The sequence below is a fragment of the Panthera onca genome, chromosome C1, assembly GCF_046562875.1.
Source record: "Panthera onca isolate mPanOnc1 chromosome C1, mPanOnc1 haplotype 2, whole genome shotgun sequence".
Taxonomy (NCBI): domain Eukaryota; kingdom Metazoa; phylum Chordata; class Mammalia; order Carnivora; family Felidae; genus Panthera; species Panthera onca.
In genome coordinates, this window is record NC_138346.1 from 186,827,488 (window position 1) to 186,850,070 (window position 22,583).

The window sequence follows — 22,583 nt, forward strand, 5'->3', positions numbered from 1 at the left end:
AGACAGTGAATAAGACAAATAAGATTCCCTGCCTTCATGGTGTTTATAGTCTGGTGGGGAGGGCAGACGTTAAGCACATAATTGCTTCTCAAATACAAAATGATTGTGCGTGTGCCTTTGCCTCTGCCTGTAGCATCTTTTCCTGTGTTCCATCCTGTCAAGCAAACCCAACCACAGAATCCCAAGTTCAGTTGTCTTCTTTGTGAAGCCTTCCTTTCTGACTCTTTACCCTGTAAAAGATAGAGCTAGCCACTTCGTCCTCTTGGTCCTATAGCATTCTGTTCACTTCTCCATGGTTGCATCTATTATATTGTATTATGATGATCTGCCTTTCTTGCCTTCTCAGCCTACTGTCTGTTTTGTGGTAGGCACTTAATACCTTATTACATTTAATTCTCAAAACAACCCTGTAAGGTTAGTCATCTGCCTCATTTTATAGATGAAGGAAACTGAAGTTCAGAGAGATTAAATGACTTTTAAATGACTTCCCATCAGTGACACAGCCAGGATATGGAAGAGTCAGGGTTAGAACCCAGATGTGTCTGACTTTCAATCCTATGTTTCTAGCTTCTTTGCCTTTAAAAACTAATCCTTCTGCATGAGTGGAGCAATGGTGATCTGCTATAGTCTCACCCCATGCCTGGGATCTTCTGAAAAATAGGCAATATTTCATGAATTCTTTATGATAATTCTCTCATTATATACTGGTTTTAATGTTTGTACTTGCAATGTGAGTGCAAATAATAAAACTGATCAAAGGGATGAAGGGAAAGAAATACTTATAGCATGTTTAGGAACAGTTTTTATCTCTGTCTAGGAATTGAGCTCAGCCTTCAATAGAGTCCACCGAATTTGAATTTGAATCTGAATCCTCAACCAGGAGAGGAGAAACATGAAGTCTGGGGCCAGTTTATGAGCTTTTAGTAACTAAAGCAGGCAGTGCTATCCCAGAGATCAAGAAGGGGTTCCAGCCCAGCAAGGGAGCTTTTTTTGCTAGACTCATGGTGAAGATTAACTTTACTTTCATTGGGGGGAATCACCAAATTCATAAATGTGGTTAATAAACGTTTGGTAGGAGGATGAAATGAGTGAGTGAATGAAGAAACCTGTGGATTGGAGTCCCTCCTTGAGGCCTCCTTCCAGCCTGTTCTCATGGCCCAGGGCAACCTGTGTCTGTGCTAGGCTCTGCTTTTGAGGACCAGCCTACTGGGATATGTCCTTATCCTGTCTGGAGCAGGCAGTGGGACAGTGGAGAGACTCCCTCCTCCCCCCACTTGGGCTTGTGGATCTTCCTGCAGGGATTGTCCTCCCTGTGCCCCCACAGCCCTGAGCCAAGGCTGAGAGCCCAGAGCAGAGCCATGGCTGGATAAGATTACAGATTTTTTCTGCTCTGATTACAAGCAGCTTATCTGCGTTTCACTGTTGTGGCTCTTCACAGACTCAGGAAGAAAAAAAAGAGGGAAATCTCATCTGTTCTTGTTGTGTACTTTTCAGAGGGTCGATGAGTGGATGGCGAAGGAAGGCCTCTTAGATCCAAACGTCAAGTCAATTTTTGTCACCTGTGGAGACTGGGACTTGAAAGTCATGTGAGTACAAGAAGGACTACTTTGCTGTCAGGGCTTGGAATCTGTGGGGCCAGGTCTTCCTTTCACAGGCTTACACATCCAAGCCTACAGGGCAGCTGAGTCAGGGAGTGTCTGGATCTTTGGGGCTGCCAAGGTGGGAAGAGGGCTGGGATCCGTGCCTTCTGCCTCTGGAACAAGGAATAGTAGACAAGTCAAGGACCCTACTGGGATTGCTGTTGTCGGGGCCTTCTGGCCTTTGCCAGGTCCCACTGCTCAGGACAGCCCTTCCAGTTGTGGGGTTACTTATTGTCCTGGAAGGAAGGAAGGAAGGAAGGAAGGAAGGAAGGAAGGAAGGGGAGGAGAGGAAGGGGTTAAAAGAAGATTCTTTTTCTTTTCTTTTCTTTTTTTTTTGAGAGAGAGAGAGAGAGAGAGAGAGAGAGAGAGAATCTTAAACAGGCCTTAGGTCCAGCATGGAGCCCAATGTGGGGCTCAATCTCACAACCATGAGATCATGACCTGAGCTGAAATCAAGAATTAGGTGCTTAACTGACTGAGCCATCAAGGTGCCCCAGATCCTTTTTTTTTTTTTAAACCAAATATATAGCATTTACTACTCTTAGTGCTTTAGAAATAGTAACTCATTAATAAACGCTGGTACTCTTATTCCTGTTTTATGGATAAGAAAATTAAGGCACAGAGTGGTTAAGTAACTTACCCAAGAACACACAGAGCCAGGATTCAAACCCAGGCAACCTGACTCCAGGGTCCTTTCTCTTAGCCATTATGGCATCCTACCCTTTTATCTGGAATACAAAGCCCTGATGATTCAACTGAGGGCCCAGTGGTGGAATGAGAGAGGGCTGCTTATAGGGAGCTCTCCAAGTCCCCAGCCTCCTTGTCCCTCCTTTGTCCCCACTGCTTTTTATCCTTTGTCTCTCGGTCCTGCCCTGGTTATAGAAGACAGAACTGGTTCCTTTGCCGGGTTGACACTTTTGCCTCTTGTCTATCCTTATGGATACCTGGCTTCAGACAGCCCCCAGGGAGCTAAAGCGGGGTGGAGGTGGTGGGGGCACTGTTTGCTGAGGATTGATAGAATCGATACCTCTGTGTTCTTTGTGACCGAAGGCAATAGCAAGCATTCTGGGTGTGTGTGTGTGTGTGTGTGTGTGTGTGTGCGCGCGCGCGCATGTATGTGTGTGTACGCGTGTGCACACAAGCTTCGTGCATAGGGTGGGGTATTGGTGGGGGGTGGGGAATAGTGGCTCTGGAGTAACATTTCCTAGCAAATTAGGTATTATCCTCTTAACTAGGTCCTTCTTTATGCCTTTTGGATGCTAGGTATTGAGGTGAAGTTATGCATTCAGGTGGATGTCAAGACTGCTACAGGACACCAACTCCCTAAGTGAGACAGGAGGAGGAACAAGCCCAGATCACATATATACCCACACACCTCATCTCCATATCCTTTAGGTCATGTACACACATTGACCGCATACGTCTAGGTGTGTGCACATGACTCCCAGAGCTCCAAAGGATCTTTGTGCTCCCAGATGACACTCATGTGTCAGGGAAATTATGGAGGCTGGATCTGGAAGCAGATATGAATGAGGGGAGGGTTCCATGGAGAAGGTGAGGAGGAGGAAGGCTGTTGTTCTTATTTATGGCATCTTGGAAAGCTCTGAGCACTTGAAGCAGAGAAGGGATTTAGGTGGATTTCAGCAGCACAAGAGAAGCTATTTGGGGTGGCAAGGTTCAGGCTGATACCTAGCATCTGGGGCTCATGTAGCCTAGTCCAGAGGCCTAGTTTCTCCAGATAACCTCCCAGGACTCCCACTCTTCCAGTGGTTTTCACTCTTTGGTGTGTTCATATCTCAGGCACCCACATTTCATTTCAGAATGTTCTGCATTAACTGTGAATGGCACATGCATACATGTGTATATGAAAACTTCCCTGTGCATGCATGCAGGGACTATCTGGCCGGGCCTCCTAAGCTTGGAGTTGGTTTCTCCATAAGAAGAAGAGGGAATTTCAGAGGATGTTGTCTTCTTTGGCCCATTCTGGCCTGCAGCACCAGTTTAGCCCAGTGGGCCCAGAACAGATTTTGGTGTCTCAGGAGGCTGCTTTGAATCTTCACAAAAAATGATGTAATCAAGAAGAGGGATTGGGTTATTGAATCCAAACATACAGGAAAACAAACCAAATTTTAATGAGCATGTACCATATCTCATTCAGTCCTTCTAACTATCTTCCCTGGTAGAAGGTGGTATCTCCCTTTTATAGAGGCAAAACACAAAATAGTATTTACACCTGAGGCCCAAAATGGTAGAGATTCATAGCTACACAGAATTGAACTCTAAGGCCATGTTGCTTCTAAAAGAGATGGGTTGCGGAGACTTTGGTAGCTGGTTTGGGTTTGTATTGAAAAGGCCAGTGAAGCTCTGAAAAAGAATGTGCAAGAGGGAAGCAGATGTCAGGTGGCAGGAGTTGGGGGGAGGAGAGCTTTGTGGCTGCCTTTTAGAAGCAGGACTCCGCATAACTGCTGGGAAGGCTCTTAATTAAATGTGTAACAAAATAAAAACAGCCAGAGAGGAAACCTAAGTAGTGCTGCGTGACAGTGCACAGCTTATCGGTGTTCCTGGAACCTCTCGTCAGATGGCTCTCGTCAGAGCCATCACCTTTTTATGCGCCTGGTAAAGGCTGCTGATGAGCCTGACAAGGGTGGTGTTAAATTGACACCCGCAACTTGTTAGTATGTGGCTTACTTCTTATTTTGACATCCATTTTCAGACTTAACTAAGTCTAAGGAATTCAGAAAATATTTTCATTTCCCACTCTAGTTTTCTGGAGCCATGGCTCCTTCTCATTGCTGCCCTTCCCCTCTCTCCCAACACCCACCCCCAACCAGCTTCACATCACTTTTGTTGGAAAGGGCCTGATTAGTGAGGCACTGAGAAATGGGAACTGAAGTGGCAGCGGAAATCCCACTGGAGAAAAGAAATCTGCTCCCGTCCCGACAGAATCATTTTGTGTCCATCTTTTGTCAAAGCCAGATGAGTTGATACTCTGTGGGCTTTGATGCTGTAGTCACAGATCCTGCCGAGGTGGGTTTTAATTTAGTGGGCATGGATTTAATTTTCCTTCTCAACTTGTTTAAGAAATGACACTTGTTATGGCTTCGACCCTTGGTCAGCTTGCCTCCCTACCTGACCTACCTTTCCTTTGCCTTACCTCATGGTTCTTGAAGCTCCTCTTGGGGTTTAGTGTTCTTTCACCAATTTTCTGTCTTCTCTGCCTACCCAGGCAGGGAATGCCTCTGTAGGTTCCAGCTTTGACATGGCAGCAGAGATCCTGCTGGAGAAAAGCAATCTGCTTTATCTGCCATCTGAACTCCAAGCTTTCACATCCAGCTACTGATTCCGTTTCTCCACCTAGGTGCCCACAGTCCCCTTAAAGCTCAGGTGTCATCTTTCTCCCAACACCTAGTCCTCCAACTTGCTCTCAAGTTGTGACTGGAACCTCTACCTGGTATTTCTGTCAGAAACCCGAGACTCAGCCTTGATTCCTTTTCTCTAGTCACAACCAATTAATTGCCAACTCTTGTTGATTCTTCTTGCCAGAGGTTTCTCAAAGTCATTGCCTTCTTTCCATCCCTGCTACCACTGCCCTAGTTCAGGTCATCATATTCTTTTTGGAATACAAAAGTGCTCTAGTCTTTCTGACCCCAGTTTTACTTCTTTTGTGCCATTCTCCTAATTGCAGCAAATTATGTCACACCTCCGCGCAATACCTTCAAGGCTTCCTCTTGCTCTTACGGCAAAGTCACACAGTTTATTGAGGCCTCAAGGCTCTTGCTTACTTCTCTAACCTCATCTCCCTGACCCCAGTCAGATGCTCTAGCTAGCCAGTTCCTTAGGATCCATCTTTAAAAAAAAATTTTTAATGTTTATTTATTTTTAAGAGAGAAAGAGAGAGAGCGTGAGCAGGGGAGGGACAGAGAGAAAGGGAGACACAGAATCAAAAGCAGGCTCCAGGCTCTGAACTGTCAGCACAGAGCCCAACACGGGGCTCAAACCCACGAACTGTGAGATCATGACCTGAGCCGAAGTTGGACGCTTAACCGACTGAGCCACCAGGCATCCCCCTTAGGATCCATCTTAACGACATTTTCTAGGTGCCTTCCTGTGTGTTTCTGGAATGTATTTACTTATACTTGGAATTGTATAAATTCTACTTATCTGTATCTTTCACTAGATTGTGGGCACCATTATAACTTTGGACAATGTTTGACATGTAGTATTTCAATAAATATTTGTTGAATAAATGACAGCTAAGTAATGGAGTGGGCCTATGGAATCCGTACTTAGGAAGAATGACAGAGGATCGATGGAAGGTAGATTCAGGGAGAACGGAACAGAAGAAGAAATCTTAGGCCTTCCTGCAGTGTGAAGGGTTGAACTGTGCTGTTAATGCAAGTTGTTCCTGGATTTTCTCACTGCCAGTAGTGGGTGTTGGGTCCTCCCTCCATGGTGGGTACTGGGTAAGATGGCCCATAGGCCTGGGCCATGGAGGAGTTTGGTCTTAGGAGCAGGGTGAAGGGCTTTCTCTGAGAGATTTGTGCCTTCCAAGACTGAGGGCTGGGATTGCTCTGGAAGTTTTATATTAGATAATAAAGATAGTCAGCACTTATTGAGCACTTATTATATACCAGGAGTTCTGCTCTGCTATTTAGACAATCTCATTTAATTCTACCACAATCTTAAGGAATAAATTCTTTTTATAACCCTTTTTTTTTTTCCTTAAATAAATGATGAGGAAACTGCAGCCCAGAGAGGTAAGTTATTTGTCAAGGCCTCATACAAGTTTGTGGCAGGGATTTGAACCTAGGCATTCTGACTCTAGAAACCATGTGTTTAACCACTATGCCATCTGACCATCTGCTTTTGTCTTTCATGGCCCATGGCTTTGTGATATGGTGGGAATGCCTTTCTTTCCTTTGTTTGCACTGAGTGGCAGATGTTCTCTGACACCCTAGGCTGCTGGTACCTGATCTGGTGTTGGTGGAGGTCTGCACTGTTATTTTTGTTTTGCTATGCGGGCGTAGTTGGCCAGGAGGTGTGGTGAAGGATGATTTGGGGCTGAGAGCCTCCTTGATGAGCTACAAATGAATGAGTCCTCAGATCTGTTTTAAGGAAACCACTGCCAGTATCATTTTGGATACTCTATCCTATAGTATGTTTGGAAGCACGTGGGGGAATCTCATCATGTCACTAAGCTTATGAAAGCCTTGCCCTTGCCCATGGGTGTGCCAGTTGGTCCCAGCTCTGAGCTGCATCACCTTTGATTAGCAGCCTGCTGGGGGAAGGGGCTTGACTAAGAACTCCCTGGCAGTCCTGACTTGTCTCATTTCCCGATACTTTTATCTGTCACTGCAAGTGCTTGGGCTCCCCTCCTGAACTAATTAAGTTTGCATGTGTTTAGACACATTGCCAAATAGGGCTTAGCAAAGCGGAACTGAGCTACATCTCTTTCTGAGTAGGGAAGGAAGGGTAAATGAATGCTCTTCCACAAGGGCCAGGGAGAAGCGTGGATGACATGGAGTGGGTGTGTGTACACATGATAGGCATTCTGCCCTGGCCCTCTTAGGGACACAGGAAGCCTGCAGAGCAGCCTTCTGATTGGCTGGCAGGGGTAGGTGAAGGCCGACTCTCCAGCTCTCTTAGTGAATTGGGCATTCTAAGAGGGTTGAGGATGGATAGAAGATAGACTCTGATGTATGATTCTTATCCCAAGCACAAGCAAAACTGAATGTCTAATTCACTGGGGTCTACAGAGGGAGTTTGTAGGGCTGTGTGCTATTTGCTGCCAGCCTGATCCTACCTAGCCCCCAGGCCTAAAATCACCTGTGTGGCTAGCAGGGTGCCAGAGCAGCTTTCTTTCTAAGACAACTTTTTGCCCAAAGACCCCAGTTTCCCCTGTTCAGTCTTGTGATCCCTATGAGATGGCCTCAAGGGGAGGTGGAGGGAAAAAGTAGTATTACACAGAATCTCCCCACCGTAGAGGTAGGGGTTCAGTCTAATGACTCAGTATAGTGAGGTGATAGCTGACAGGGTGTTTTCATGTCAGACTAATGCCTGCCCTTTCCCTAGCGCCGGGTAGTCTGTGGTCTGAGATGCTCTGTGGCAGAATGTACTTGGGTGCTGTCCTCTCCAGACAGCAGATATGGGGGCATTACTATGGTATGGACTCCTTCCCTGAGGTAGGGAGGGAGGGTATTTCCCAAAGAAAGTAGTGACGAAAGCCAGCTGCCAGCCATGGTCAGTCCTATAGCTTGGAGGACAGTGGGTCAGCTTCCTGGCCATGAAGAGGCTCTCGGTGGGCAAGATTGGCTCAGAGTCCAGACCAGGCTGCCAGTGCACACTGAGTGTGTGTGGCAGGTGGGGAGGGGATTCTGGAGGTTGTATAGGAATTCTGGGCCTTTGAGCTGTAGCCTAAGCCCAGAGAGAACAAGAACCAGACCTTCTGCCCTCCCTTCAGCTTCCCTAGAGCCCTCTCGTCAGCAGAGGTGCATCGGGTTAGCCCCAAGAAGGCAGCTTGAGTTGATGGGGTCATGTTTCAGCTGCAGCTAATCCAAGTCACTCGATATAAATCTCTCCCTGCTGCCTCTCCCCTCCCTCCCATCCCCAACCCACAGACAGGGAAATGAATCCTGGCCCTCGCCCTGAATACATCATGGCAGGCCTGCCTCTAATGAGAGAGGGCCATTCATTGTAGGGTGAAGCTCCCTGCAGAGCCTGGGATGCCATTAATTAAAGAAGAGCCACCTGAAGCCAGTCGTGCGGTGCAGGCTGCCACGCTCAGATGGAGTGGCGGTGGGGTAGCCTCGTTAGCCTGACAGCTCCTTGGGCCGAGAGTTCTTGGGCTCTGAGGAGCGAGGGGTGCCCCGCCTCCCCCCAGAGCTCGCAGGTCTCTGGGGCCAGCCTACTCACAGAGACCTGAGAGTTCCTTCCGACACATGTCCTGGGGCCTGGCACTAGTGGTAAAGGGCTCCTGAGTATGGGCCTGGTGGGATAATCCATTTCCTGTGGGCAGACCCTAGAGCAAGAACAGGTTTCCGTGGAGTCCATGGGGACTCCTAGGTCCCTGCCTGCATCCCTTTTCCTCTCTTCTGCTTGTGGTCCTGGAGCCGCAGGTCAGCAGACAACTCAGCTTGTGTCCTTGCCTTGGAGCCTGGGTTTGGGGTAGTTGGTCTGCTCTGGAAGGACTTTGGACCTGGGGGGCACTGGGGAGAAGCTCTGTTATCTGATCAGTAAGTACAGTCCCTCCTTGGTAGGCAGAGCCTCTGGTGTTCCACATTCTGGGTACTTTTGAGCCTGAATGGGGCGCTCTAACGTTGGCTTCATCTCATCCACTAGGAAGGTAACAGAGTCTAAAGCACTTTAGTGATTTTTGGAACTCCTGGAATGGAAGTTTTGCTTCGTTAAAATCCCGATAAAAGATCAAGACGTTTGTGTGGTAACTGATCAGGCTTTGAGATGTTTATGGCAGTGGTGGGAGTCTCATGTTTTGGCCTGCTATAGAGCCACTGACTAGATGGATGTCTCTTTACTGCTTCATTGTGAGGCAAGTGTTGCTGCCTAAGTAGTAGCCCCTGGAGTTATACTCTTATACTCCCCTTGACCCTCTGTGAGGGTCTTATTGTCTCCTGTTTGCTGGCAGGAGGGGCTGTAGGCACTGAGACCTTTGCATAGCCCAGAGTTGGGGTAGCTCAGCCAATGTCTGTCTAGCTTGTCAGGAAGACAAATTGGTCCTATGGCTCTTCAGGACCATCTCTGGAAGTCTGATTCTATGGCAGAATCTGACAGGCTGCTTCAGAGGGCCTCAGAACGAGCTGGTGGCATGGCTTGACCATATGTTCCATCTCTGCTTCCCCACAGCTCACCTGGTACAGAATAAAGGCTGTCACTGCTTCCTAGACCTGGGACTCAGTCTGCACTCCTTTGTGCTTTGAACATTTCTGGACCTTCCCAGGCCTTGGCCACTTATTTGGGCTCCTCTGTCCTCTGGCAGATAGGGACTGAAGATTGGAGGGCTTGTCCCCTGAACTCGAAGGAGGAGTTTGCTCCTGGAAAATATTTTACTTTGGGTGAGATAGTTTTGTGTTTTTTTTTTAAAAAAAACCTCTTTGTGTGACTCTTGAGACCCAACTTTTTTTTTCTATTTTTTTTAGAAACCAAGGTATGAAGTAGGCATGTTAGGGTACATAAAGTATACAGATGTGAAGTGTATAGCTTCATATATTTTTATACAAGCATGCACGTGTGCAGCCACCACCCAGATCAAGGTCAAGAACCTTTTCCATCATCCTAGAAAACGTTTTGTGTCCCTTCTCAGTCAGTAATGCCCTCTGCCTACCAGATGACCACTGTTCTGACTTCTATTACTTTTGGTTCACTTTGCCTGTTCTGGACTTTTAATACGTAGAACCATACAAAATGTACTCTTTTATGTCTGCCTTCCTTTGCTCAACATGACATATGAGAGAGTCCTCCATGGTTGTTGTGTATATTAGTAGTTGGCCTTTTCATTGCTGTATAGTTTTCCATTGTATTTCCATACTGTGCTTTATCTCTTCTCCTTTTGTTGGACTACAGTTTTTCTTTACCTCTCCGGTACATGTTTGTCAAATGAGTATGTAAATGTTCAGTCTGATATGAGAATCTCCCTCATCCTTTAAAACCTAATTCCAGTCCTTTGGATATGTGGTCTACCTGTCTCTTCTGGAACCTGCACTGGCTTCCCTTTTCTCTGAACTCCTGTGATAGGGAGAGCCTGGCCCCAGGCCTGTGGAAGTGGCCTTTGAGCCATACCGACCCATTTAATTATATTTTCAGCAGATGTTGATTGAATACCCACCGTGTGTCTCACACTATTCTAGGTATTGAGGACATAGCAGTGAACAAAGAGATAAAACTTCTAAAACCTCCTGCCTTCATGGACTTTACATTCCAGTTCATACAGCCAGCACTGCCCTCTGGCCCCTTGGACCCTGATGCCAGAAGAATCTTGGTTTTGTCCAGGCTCCTCTGTCCTGTGGTATTCTGCAGGAACTGGGTGCCAGTGGCCCTTGCCACATTGACAAGGCCTCTGTAGGGCTTATGGGCTTTAGTGTCCCTCTCTTGCTGCTGCTGCTTGGCAATGAAAGGGTGTCTCGATATTGGTGCTTCCCTTCCACTATCCAGGAGTCTGATTCCCTCCATGAGAGGAGAGAATTAATCTCCAACTTTCCGTGCCTGTAAGGTGAGTGACCTCTGTTTTGTCAGCGTTGCCAATCTGTCCTCTCACTCCCAGCCAGGGTAATGGAGACATTACTTTGTGCTAAAGCAAACCACAGTGGATGTTGTACCAATCCAGGCACTGGGAACGACGGAGCAGTCTGATGATCTCCTCACAGGTGCACAGGCATCGAGAGACTACAGGGGCATCCACACCTGAGCAGCTTTGGCCCTGAACTGCGGTTGGCAGATTCAAGAAGAGAAGATGCCCTGCCATCATATTCTCTTTGACCACCATCTGTGCCAGCGGGGCGGCTGCTTCAGTTTGGTCTGAAATAGGTTTCCTATGTTAGACTCCTAAGAGCGCATGAGAGGCTGCAAACACCCCAGTGAGGAAGAGGAGTCAGGAAGCAGCGGTCTTGGAAGGTGAGGGCTGGAGAACTCAGGGCTGCAGCTGGCGTAGTGGCCCATGCCTGAATGAGCTATGGACTTTGGGGGCTTAGCTCAGTAGAGCTCGGGAAGGATGGCTGTGAGTGGGTGGGATAAATTTTCAGTGTCCCTGGCTAAAGGGTGACATACTCAGACTTGATAGTTCTGTAAAACTGTTTCTTCCAAAGCCTGCAAGGATTTTGGTTTGGGGAAGAAAGCCAGCCAGCCCAGAGAATCCCGGGAGCCTGACAGGCCTTTTTCTCTGCGATTCTTTCTTGCAGGCAGCCCGAGGCAGCCTGTCTCTTTGTTAACAGAGTGACAGCAATGTGACACCATGGAAATAATTACTAACAAATCACGGTGCTGACTGCAAACAGCTCTCTGTCTTCAGAGGCATGTCAGGGTGCATTAGAGCAGGACTGGAGGAGCGGCACATGTGGGGGCCGAGACGCAGCCTGCACTCAGACGCTCTCCTCTTCTTCCCTCAGCCTGACCCCTTTCTGCTATGGCTGACTCTCCTGCTTGTGGCTTGAGGAACCAGCTGGATAAGTGACATGTGGCTAGTCCCACTTCCTCTGGGCAGGTAGCTAGGACTCCCATCTTTGGTAAGGAACACCTGGGTAGTGATGAGATCCAGGAGTTTTTTGGTCATGGAGCCCCCAAAAGGTGGAGAGATGCACCATTCCTGATTTACTCTGCCAGTTGGGACCAGTTTCACCTACTAGTAGTTTTGGGGTGATGGGAAATATTTGCTCCAGCTAGGCCCAGAATGTGGGGGAAGCCTTGCATCTCAGTGTTGGCTCAGCTCCCCTCCCCCACAGCTCTGGTTTCTTCTTCAATTGCCATAGTCAATTTTTGGTAAGTCGACTTTGTCCATTCCCTCTTGGTTAGCAGAGTGATTGCTCTGACTGTCAGGGCTGTAAATAATGTTCCTGGTGTGTGTGGCTGGAGGCAGCCGTGTGGGGTGGGGAATGGAGTGGAAGGAGGAGCAGCACTCTGAGGGCTCCCTCACCCTCCCCCCTCCCCTCTCATACAATATTTATCCAGGGATGGGAGTCAGATGCAGCGACCTCAGGGGTCACCCAGTTAAATAGCTTCTGAACCTCCCTGCATTCTAATTGCTGCAGTTGTCCTTTGCTCTGGAGACTTCTCCTCCCCATTGTCTGCTGAGGCACACACTAATGGCTCTCTTCCCTGGCCCTGTTGGGAGGCATACTGGGGGTGGGGAGGGTGGGGAGGGATAGGGCTCATTGCTACCTTCCTTTCCCTGGGGATAAAGGAATCTGGGGCCTACTAACAAGTGGCTTTAGCTAGGAGGAGCACAGACCCCTGCCTCCCTTTTGCTCCTTCCCCAGAGCTGGCTGGAGAAGGAAGCCAGGCAGTGGGCTTGGTTTATGGGGCTGAGGAGCTGCACCCATTTTGAGTCCTTTGAGCAGAATTGTGGGACTGGTGACTCTTCTGCAAGGCAACAGACCCTTGAGTACTCATCTGATGAGCATCATCTTGTGTTGCCATGGATGGTCTTACGTGCAGGGTTTGGAAACTTCTAATGAGTGATATTTCCTGTTGGAATATCTGCATTTTGCCCAAAGATTGGCCAGATGGAAAAGTCTCTTTGGTCCCTTGGAGGTCGATTTAAGTGATTGATGATGGTAGCAGGTGTACCTCATTTGGTGACTTAAGAGTGGCATATGCCACATGTCTTCACTAGGACCTTCTTGTAAACGTCAGTTATGCTTCACTGCAACTCTTCTCTTCCAAGGAATTCTTATGGAAACTGCCATCGAAGGTGCTGACCACTGTGTATGCTGGAAGTGCTGGTATTCCAGCAGTAGCCTAAAGTTAGCCCCTGTTGAGAGCTGCTCTGGGCCAGGAAGTCGTATGCTCGGGACTATAAGGAGCACCAGGTGATCAGGACAGAAAGAGCAGCACGTGCATAACTAACTACAGGCTGAGTAAGGTGGAGTCTGAGAAGGCTACAGAGAAGATACAAAACAAATGCCATGAGAACCCAGAGGAGCACAGTAGAGAGACTGAATGGGGAGTATTTTTTAGCAGGAAATTTTGTTTTAAAAAATACTAAAGAAAGCCCAATATTACAAAGTATATAAGGGTTGGGCTGCTCTGGTTGAAGCTGGGGTGAGGCCCTGCCATTCTTCCTCCTGTTCCCCCAGTCCTCAAAGTAGCCTGATGTCCCTTCTAGAATCCTAGAACCCCACTGAGCTCAGTTTAAAAACCACTAGCCCGTTCTAATGCCTACCCCGAAGGGTGACTTTGTGTAGGCCAAGTGCGTACATGTCTTGAAGGAGTCAAGGGAGCTGGGATCAGGGCAGAGGAGATCGGTCACAGACAGGGTAAGGGGAACAGTTGTGTCCTTGAGTATACTGGAGCAGAGAGCAGTCTACATCCCAGAACCTGACCGCTTGCAGGATGCCTCTCTGTGGAGCCTCCAGAGGGCATCGTAGGCCACACAAAGGCAGCTCAGGCAAAGGGTCAAGATGGCCATAGGCCAGGTGGAGACTATAATTGGGGGGATGAGTGAGCTAACTTGGAAACAGCTCAAATTGCTAAGGAGCTCTTGATTTCCTTGGCCAAAAAGAATAGCTCATCAGCTGAGACACTGGCCAAAGTGCCCTGAGAACCTCTTGTCAGCAGCTCCCCCTCTTCCCCCTACCCTACTCCCTGCTGCTGCCTCTGCCATTCCCTCTGGGAGAGAGCTCTAGCCAGGTCCTGGTGGCAGCTCTGACACTTCCCACAGTCACCACAGGTGGGGCACTGTGCCCTTTCCTTGGACAAATTGTCATTGGGGAGACTCCGGAGAGATGCTTGTCTTATTGTTTCACTGGAGAGGGTCTGGGGAGATAGAAGGTATTTGACTTCCTAAACTATTTGCAGCATTGGGAAAGTGCATATTCTACTGTTCCACAGGGTGTTTGTGGCACCAGCTGATCAGGACACCTGGTGTGCTTCTTGTGGTCATTTTTGTGGGCTCTGTGGGGGACAAATGGTTGGCAAGTGGACCAGCAAGCAGTGGAGCAGGGAAGTGCTGTTTACATATCAGTACCTTTCAGAGGCTTTGAGCAACTGCTCGGCAATGGGGATTTGAGGTTGGTTCTCTCAGGGAGGACTGGCAGCCTGGCCTATGGGGCATCCCTCTGCTCTGCCTGTATTCTGGTTTCTGTTTGGGAACTCTCCAGAGCAGCATGTCTGGGAACACTTCCAGCTGTGCCGCCAGACCCAGACGCAGGTGACGGCCTTTCGTCTGTACCATAGGGAAACCAAGAGGAAATTAAATGTCATTTGCCCCCTGCACAGCAGGTCGCTGCCAGATCAGACACTGCTGATCAGAGCTGTGCAGAGGGTACCCCAGGGAAAGCTTATGCCTGCAACCATGCCCTCTGAGCTGTGGAGACTCCCAGGTGATGGCCTGGCTCATTCCCAGGGCTTTCTCTGCCAGGCTGGGTTCACCCTGGCCTGGAGCCCAGCCCTGTGCTACATGGCAGCTGTGGCCTATGCCAGACCAGAGGTGTGTGTGTACCAGTGGGAGAGAATGGAGGGGAGGGGCAGGGCCTGACAGTAGAGGACACACAGGAGACAGTGAGGTGATCAGCCCTTCCTCAGAGAAGCTGCATGCTGTTTAGAATTAAGAGACTTGGGTTCCAATCCTGACTCCACTACTTACTAGTTGTAGGATTTGGGAAAGTCACATTCCTACTCTACCTCCATGTCCTCATCTGTACAACGGAGATTACGATAAACTCTGACTCCTGCCACCTGTGGGGAAGTACTTCCTTTTGGACTGGTGTCAGAGTTTCCTCACCACTGCTCTCGCCCTAGATCTGGAAGGATGGCCTGGAGCCCCTTGCCTGTGGGCCTCCCTGTGAAGTGAGATGGCTGAAGTTGATGGGAAGTGGGGTGGACTTAAGTCTGGCCCAGAAGGCACAGCTGGTGATCTCCCCTCATCAGAGGCCTTTCCTTCTGGTCCTGGTCGTCTGAGCTAGGCAGCCCACGGCCTTTATGAGATGAGCATGGGTCATGGTGGTCACCCTCCCAATTGCAGGGCTCAGAGGGGGCCCCCTCCAGCCTCACACTTGCACTCTCCTTGTGTTGGGAGGACCTTAGGGCTTGTCCCAACCCCTCCCTTGCCTTGAAGTCCTAGCTGTGGGCCGTAGTTCTCAGCTCTGCAATGACATTTATTAACAGGGCTTTGGGAAAAGATGTTTTAATACTGTAAGGTTCTCCCTAGAAAACTCCCTACCCCCACCACCACCACCCCCCACCCCATCTGAAGCATGGCTGCTGGTGGTGAAATTCATTAGTGTTCCCTGACAGGCAGTGGCGACAGAGGCACTCGCTGTCTGCTTCCCGCTCCCTCGCTCTCGTGCTCCTGCTTCACGCACACTGATATTTAAAGCTGATGGGCTGCTTATAGACTTCTTGTACCATGACAAGTTTGGGGAGGGGAGTGGGGGAGGAAGAGACAGACAAGGAGCCAGCTGTCACGCTGGTATTTCAAACAGTACTCTCTCCTGACCCTTTGCAGGCTCCAGCAAGTGTATCATCTTTCTGAAGTCTGTGGTTGGAATTGTAACCTGCAGCTGTCCCAGAGGATGGGGGCAAGTGTGGGAGCAAAATGGGCTGAGAAGTCGGCACTCTCTCAGGGTTGTGGGCAGGCAGAGAAGAATGGAGGGACAGAGTGTGTGTGTGTGTGTGTGTATGCACGCGTGTTCAAGCAGAGAGGACCGAAGCAGAGCGTAAGTGCTCCCCAGCAGTGCTTTCCCATCACCAGAAATGGGATGGCCCTTTCTTAGTCTTCTCTCCTGGAGTGATCATTATGTTTCATGCTGTGATTATCTTCTGGGTGGCCTTGGAAGCTCCCTGAGTCTAGGAATCAGGTTTGATTGGCCTCTGTCCCTGAGGGTCCTGAGTCTCAGTGATACCCAAAGTATGTGTTGGCAATTGAGGTAGAAAGTTTTCCCATTTTGTGTCTAGACTGGGGCCTTGACTTTTGCTCCCTCCCTCCTATTTGTGCGCTGATTCTTTAGATTTGGAGAATGAATCCCAAGTGCCTCTTCCATGCACAACTCTTCTTCTTACCTCAAAGCTTCTTGGAATTCATTTTCTGTAGTTGATGAGTATTTTTGGAACTTCCCCTTTCTGTGTCATCCCCAGCAAAGCTTCTCCAGTATATTTTTCATGCCTAAGGCACTGTCTTCTCAAGGCAGGTGGCCTGGAAGCCTCTCCAAAGGCTGTTGCAGCATTGGTCACAGCTGATCTCCTTTTAGCCAGAATCCCTTCTGTGAGTGTTTATGTATGAATATGTTTCCCTTGGCTGGCTCCTGCAACCTTCACAGAGCAGGGCACGGAGGTGACGTAACTTGCCCAAGGACACATGGGCACTTGACCAAGTTGTCTCTTAGTGCAGCAGAGCTGTGTGCTGGATGGGGGGTTCTACTGTACTCTCCCTCTCCCCTCCACCATCAGGGCCCTTCTAGTTCCGGGGTCTGCAGTGGGGGAGCCATTGGGGAATGGGCCTGACTCCTCTACACCTGGCTTTTTTAGCCTTGTCATTGTCATCAGTGCTGCCATTTGCTTCCTCAGTTTCAGCACAACTGTGTGTGTGTGTCTGTCTGCCTGTCTGGGCGGCAGAGAGGGGTTACTGGACACCCCTCTAAAAACCCTGGACATCTCAGGGTAGAGAGTAAAACCAGAATGCTGCTTCTATCTGTAGACTGAAGTGTATTCTTGAACTGACCAGGATCATCTCTAATGTGATCACCTTCTACAACCCCTCCCCCTGGCCTCCATCCTTAACCCCACCCTACACTCTATCCTGTAGGCTTCTAGGAGGGGTTGCTGGCGTGGGGCTGCTGTCTCAGGCAGCACCTTTGTCTCCCTTCCTGACCTTACTGATCCCTGCATTGCCTGAAAGCACTGAGGGCTCAGCCTGCCCGGGGTGGCCCAGGCCGTGTCTTCTGCCATGGTGCATCTTGCAGGTGAGACAGAAACTAACCAGCTTTAATAAGTAGGAGGCTTGAGCATTAATTTTTTATACATCAGCGGTGGCCAAGTGAGTGAATTCAATTATGAGTCTGCTTTCTGTCCACCCTCCTCCCCCCAGTGTGGTGGTTCACAGCAGAGACTAAGGAACCTGTTGAAATGAGAAACCCCTATTTCCTAGCTTGACCCCCTCACTAATTCGGGTTAAATTGCCACGCTATTGCAGTGGTGACACATTGTGCCTGCCTCTGTTTGTACAAGAGGATGTGGTGGGGGAGGAAGGACCAATTTGCGCAGAGATAAAGGTGTCGCGGCAGATAACTAACGTCCCAGCCTTACACCCGCTCTCATTGTAGCTCAATTTGCTCCGTGTGGAAGCCCAGCCTTCCCTTCTTTCTTCCTTCCCTCCCCTTGCTCATATTTTACCTCGATGCCACAGTGTAATGATGCCCTGCGTAGTGGGGGAGGAGATAGGCACCTCTGGCTGACAGCCCTTCCCGATAACCAAATTCCAGCCCATCCATCACTAGCTACTCTCCTCAACTTGAGGAAAAGTGATCTTGAAAGGCGGGCCGTTTATCACCCAGGGTCTGTTTATCTCCTCTGGTGGGGGGAACGGAAACAGGAGAGACAAAGAGCTGTGTCCCCAGCCAAGTGCTGCCTTGGCTGGGATAGTGTGCTGGTGCTGGGTGCAGACTCATCACACTGGCTGTGGAGTCTCTGACTAGGTGCACCTCCCAGGCTGGGACCCAGTGGGAATGGGACCTTTCCTGAGGCCTAGGAAACCTGGCAGTTCTGAAACACAGGACAGCCAGCAACAACATTGTGCACGCGTGTTCGTTTCAGAATGGGCAAGCATAGAAACCCAACATGGCCATGAGCCTCACTGCCCCTTATAGGTGTCCCTTTGGCAGGAGCATACATCTGGCTGATTGGCTGGGTCTGTTGGCCTACTTCTTCCCCATACTGGGCCTTCTATCCCTCCATGGTGTAACTGTGACTTTGAAGAAGACCGAACCTTTCTCCCTACTCTTTCCTTTGCTCCTTAGTACTCTCCTTTTTCTACATATCAGATGGGACAAAATAGTTCGCCCTTGCAGGTGAGCTGTATGTGCATCCTCAAGCTTTTGGGTACCAGGATTGACAGCCTACATCACTTCAAGATCCGGGTCTCATGGCTTTCACAGAGAGGCAGAAAGGGATCACATATGGCTCCAGATTCAGCTGGCCTCCTGCTCTTTAAGGGCTCGAGTGTGCTAAAACTGAGAGTGACATATATCTCCCTGATTTGGAGTTGCCCCTAAGATTTACAGAGAGAGAAAAGCACAGAAGGAAGAGTGTGCATAACCTTTGCCAGCACTGGTGCCTGCACTCCTGCTGCTCCTGGCTGATGGTGTCTGTCAGTCTGTCGCTCAGACCTCCGTGGATGCTGCTGGCCTCCTCAACTCAAGCCTAGCAGTTCTAGTAGAGCCCCCCAGCTCTGCTCCAGCTAATCTTCAAAGCTGAGCTCCTGTTCACAATGGCTTCATCCTGCCCCTACCCATTAGCGAGGGTGGTGTTCCCTTAATGAGCTAGTCCCCTGCCTTGGCTGGCGCCGAGCTGGTCACACCTGTTTGCCATCAGGGCTGTCTGGGCCCAGCCCAAGCACTGGGCTGCAGGTGGTGGGGCTGGATGAGGGGTGGGTAGGGAGGGCCGGGTTCCTTATGCTTTGTGCCCTATGCTTTTGTGGGGGGGGGGGGAGTTTCCTGCACCCCTCTTCCTCCCACACTCTTTTCTTTCTAAGTGGAGGAAGGCTCTCTGCTTTCTTTTTTGTTATTTAGAAGGAGTAGGAAGGGAACTTGAGAAATACCCCATCTTTTCTAACTCCTGCCTGGATGGAGTAGCAAGGAGCTAGTCAGGCATCTTTGAGGAGGGTTTGATGTTCTGTTTTGATGACCCTAGGGGCCCAGTGTGATGAGAGCAGTGTCACATGGTGAATGCTGAAGACGGAGCCCCTCTCTAGCCCTAGGTCTGATAGTACTTGGAAACTGATTATATCCCTCAGTTTAGAGCCCATGGCAGGGCTGGGGGCCCTTCCTTAAAGGGGGCCCCTTACGTTCGTGAAGCTGAAGGAAGTTTTGATTTGGTTGAAAAAATCTCATTCCTTTTTATGGCCTGGACATAATTGGCTCTTTTCTATTGGCCATCGGTGATGTCATTCCGACCCTCATAAAGAAGGGGAAATCACACCTGTGGACTCGGTGCATAAAATTTCATTGGGCAACAGTAATAAGCATGGCCAGATGATGTTTGGGCAGTTGAGGAGCTCTGTGCCCAGTGATTCCAGCTGCATGGAGACCTGGGCACCATAAACCTGCCTGCACGTTCATGCCCGCAGGCTAGTCCAGGGCCCACTGCCAGTGGCTCTTTTCCTGGGATCAGTATCTGGTGGGAACTCAGTATTCAGACCCTTTGTGCCAGGGGGACTTTTACTTTCCAAATTAGTGGAACCGTGTACCCACTGATCCTAGCCTTAGGCTCCTAAGAACCTTGGACCCAGGTGTGACCTTGAGCAGTAACCACCATGCTGTCTGCCTCTCTAAAGCCCCAAACCTTGCCTTTCCAGGGACTGTAAAGAACTCTGAGCGCATGTGCATGACTGATGCCTTGTACAGTCAGAAGGCTGAGATCCCATTTCTAGTTCTCCCTTGGATTGTTGTGTGATCGAGCAAATCCTTTTCTTCTTTGGACATCAGTGTCCTATTTTATGTAGGAGATGGCTACTACTCTGACCTACCTTTCTCACAGGGTTTCTCTTGGTGTTCTCTAAGCTGGGTAGGGTTCTGTCTTAGAAATGTGTAGCTGTCTTCCCGTGAAACTCCCATCTGGAATTTCAAGTTCTGGCATATGGCTCTGTGGCTCTGTGAAGATGGGCCTGGACCTGCTACATTTCTACTGCTCATGTCCTGGAGTCACAGGGCTAGGACCACCCACAAACTGGAGGACTCAACAACCTGAATGCCTGTGAGTCTGCAAACTTCATGTGTATCTGCAAGTGACTAGAGCCTGGGTGAGAATTATAGTCCCATCCTCCTCTGCTTTAGTCAGTCATGGGATACAGATAGCACTCAGGGTTGCTGCTGAGCCATATCTGAGGCTGACTATCCAGCCTGACTGTCTAGTCTGTCTTAGATGTAGCCCCTCTGGTACAGATCCTCCCCCTAGAAGATCAGGCAAGATCCTACTGTGCTAGACCCTTCCTACCTGGGTAGAAATGTCTACCTTTGAAATCTTGCTGAAGAGGGAGCCTCCTACCCACCCTGCTGCCAGGGCTAGCCCAGCCAATAGTACTCCTGATCCATGTCATCTAAAAGAATGGGGACACTGGGAATGGCTAAGGGTGAATATGATAGGTGGCCCGATTCTTGCTTTTTCCTGGCCAGACCTCTTGACCTGTTCCTTTGCAGATTCTGCTGCTTCTGGTTGCCCCCTTCACTCACAGGCCTTAATGTGATTTTTCAAAAATAGCTGAGCTCAGCAAGCATTTTCACAAATAACAAGATAAGAACACAAAAGAAAAATTGAAGGAAATAAGAAAGTTATCCAAACAATATAGTTCTCCTTAGGCAACCACATTTTAGCTCCTAAGGCTATCTTTCATCTTTCAAAAACCTTGCTGGGGCGCCTGGGTGGCTCAGTCAGTTGGGCATCCGACTTAGGCTTGGGTCATGATCTCGTGGTCTGTGAGTTCAAGCCCCGCATCAGGCTCTGTGCTGACAGTTCGGAGCCTGGAGCCTGCTTCGAATTCTGTGTCTCCCTCTCTCTCTGACCGTCCCCTACTCATGTTTGGTCTTTCTCTCTCTCTCTCTCTCTCAAAAATAAACAAACATTAAAAAATTTTAGAATTGAGGGAGTCCAAAATTAGAGCTGGCTGGTGCGTGTAGTGGGTTCTATGTGTGTGACAGTGGTCTTGATTTCCATTTTAGCTCAGCAGAACTTATGAGACATTAATCTGGGCCATCTCTCAGCATACTTTTCCCTGCTCTCTCATCTACTCTCATGGCTTTAATTTCATTTAAATTACATTAATGATTCAGCAATTTATATCTCCAATCCAGACCTCTCCTCAAAGTGGATATCCAGCTGCCCCTTTAGATGTCATCCCACTGCCACATGTCTCCTAAACACTTTGAACTCAGTAGATATTGAGTGCTTGCCGTGTGCCATGCATGTATGTAAAACTGCATTCCCAAACTTGTGCCTCCTTCTGTGGTATTTGGAGGTGAAGTAGTAAGCAGTCACTGTGATTTAGGCAGAGAATTTAAAAACAGTAATAAAAATGATGATTAAATACTGGTCTGCTCTGGGTGTCAGATATCCTCTCTATGCCCCTGCCTCATTCTTTGTGTCTGATTCTGAGTAGAATGAAACCAGCCAAGCCATAAGCCTTTGAATGGGGCTCTACCACTTCTCATTGGGCCTTGCATCCCACTTGATGGCCAAGGCCTCCTTTACGTCTCTTCTATCTGTTCCTTGCTTGTTACCTCTACAGCTGTTGTCTAGTCTCTGAGTTACTACCCAGCTTTTTTAGTGTATTGTTTTTGCTGGCCCCAGAAAAATCTATGTAAATCACAACTATCCAGAGCCTCTCTATTGCCTATGGCCAAGCTTAGCAAGAAAGTTCTGTGATCTTTCCCAGCTAATATTTTTGGTATCTTCCTCCATCTTTTCATGTACCCCAGTGCTCCAACTTAAGGCTGTTTAGTCTATTTCTTTTATTGTCCATTCCATTGAACAAATTGTGAGCCCCTTATAGGCAGTGGCTAAGTCTTAACTTTTTGAGCTTTAAGTGCCTGTTTATTATTAAACATCAGTAAATGGTTGAATGGATTTATGTGGGTAAACATTATATCTAGAGGGAAAGACCATTTATAAATTATAATTTAAAGAAAAAATAACAGGCTCTTGGGTTAAATTCTGAGCTCTTATCCTTTTGCATGGTTTGCTCTATCTGCAAAAAGCCTATTGCTAGAGACTTAAGGGTGAACTGAAGCCCCTGTCTAGCCAGCTCCACGTGTTCCTTTTCTCTTTCCTCTTGTCTTATATCCCTGCCTCTCTGTTGTAACAAAACAGCTACAAACTGGTGCATTGGAAAGAACATAGGCTTTGGGGTGAGACAGACCTGGGTTCGTTTCTTGGCACTGTCATTTTTTAGCTTTGGGACCTTAGGTAACCCCTCTGAATCTCATTTTCTCATCTGTAAAATGTAGGCAACAATAGCTACCTCATAACGTCGTTCTGAAGAATCATGTGAAACTGTAAGTAAGATCCTTAGCA

At 48.6% G+C, this 22,583-nt stretch overlaps 1 protein-coding gene across 9 annotated transcripts in view; it reads left to right on the top strand.

The window, feature by feature from the left end:
• The window catches only part of ERI3 (ERI1 exoribonuclease family member 3), a 127,460-nt gene that overhangs the window by 42,380 nt on the left and 62,497 nt on the right, over positions 1-22,583 (top strand). For all 9 annotated transcript variants that reach the window (XM_060621893.1, XM_060621891.2, XM_060621890.2 and 6 more), the window contains one exon: positions 1,495-1,586. In XM_060621893.1, the coding sequence (XP_060477876.1) occupies positions 1,495-1,586 (92 nt within the window). The remainder of the gene's footprint in view (positions 1-1,494; positions 1,587-22,583) is intronic.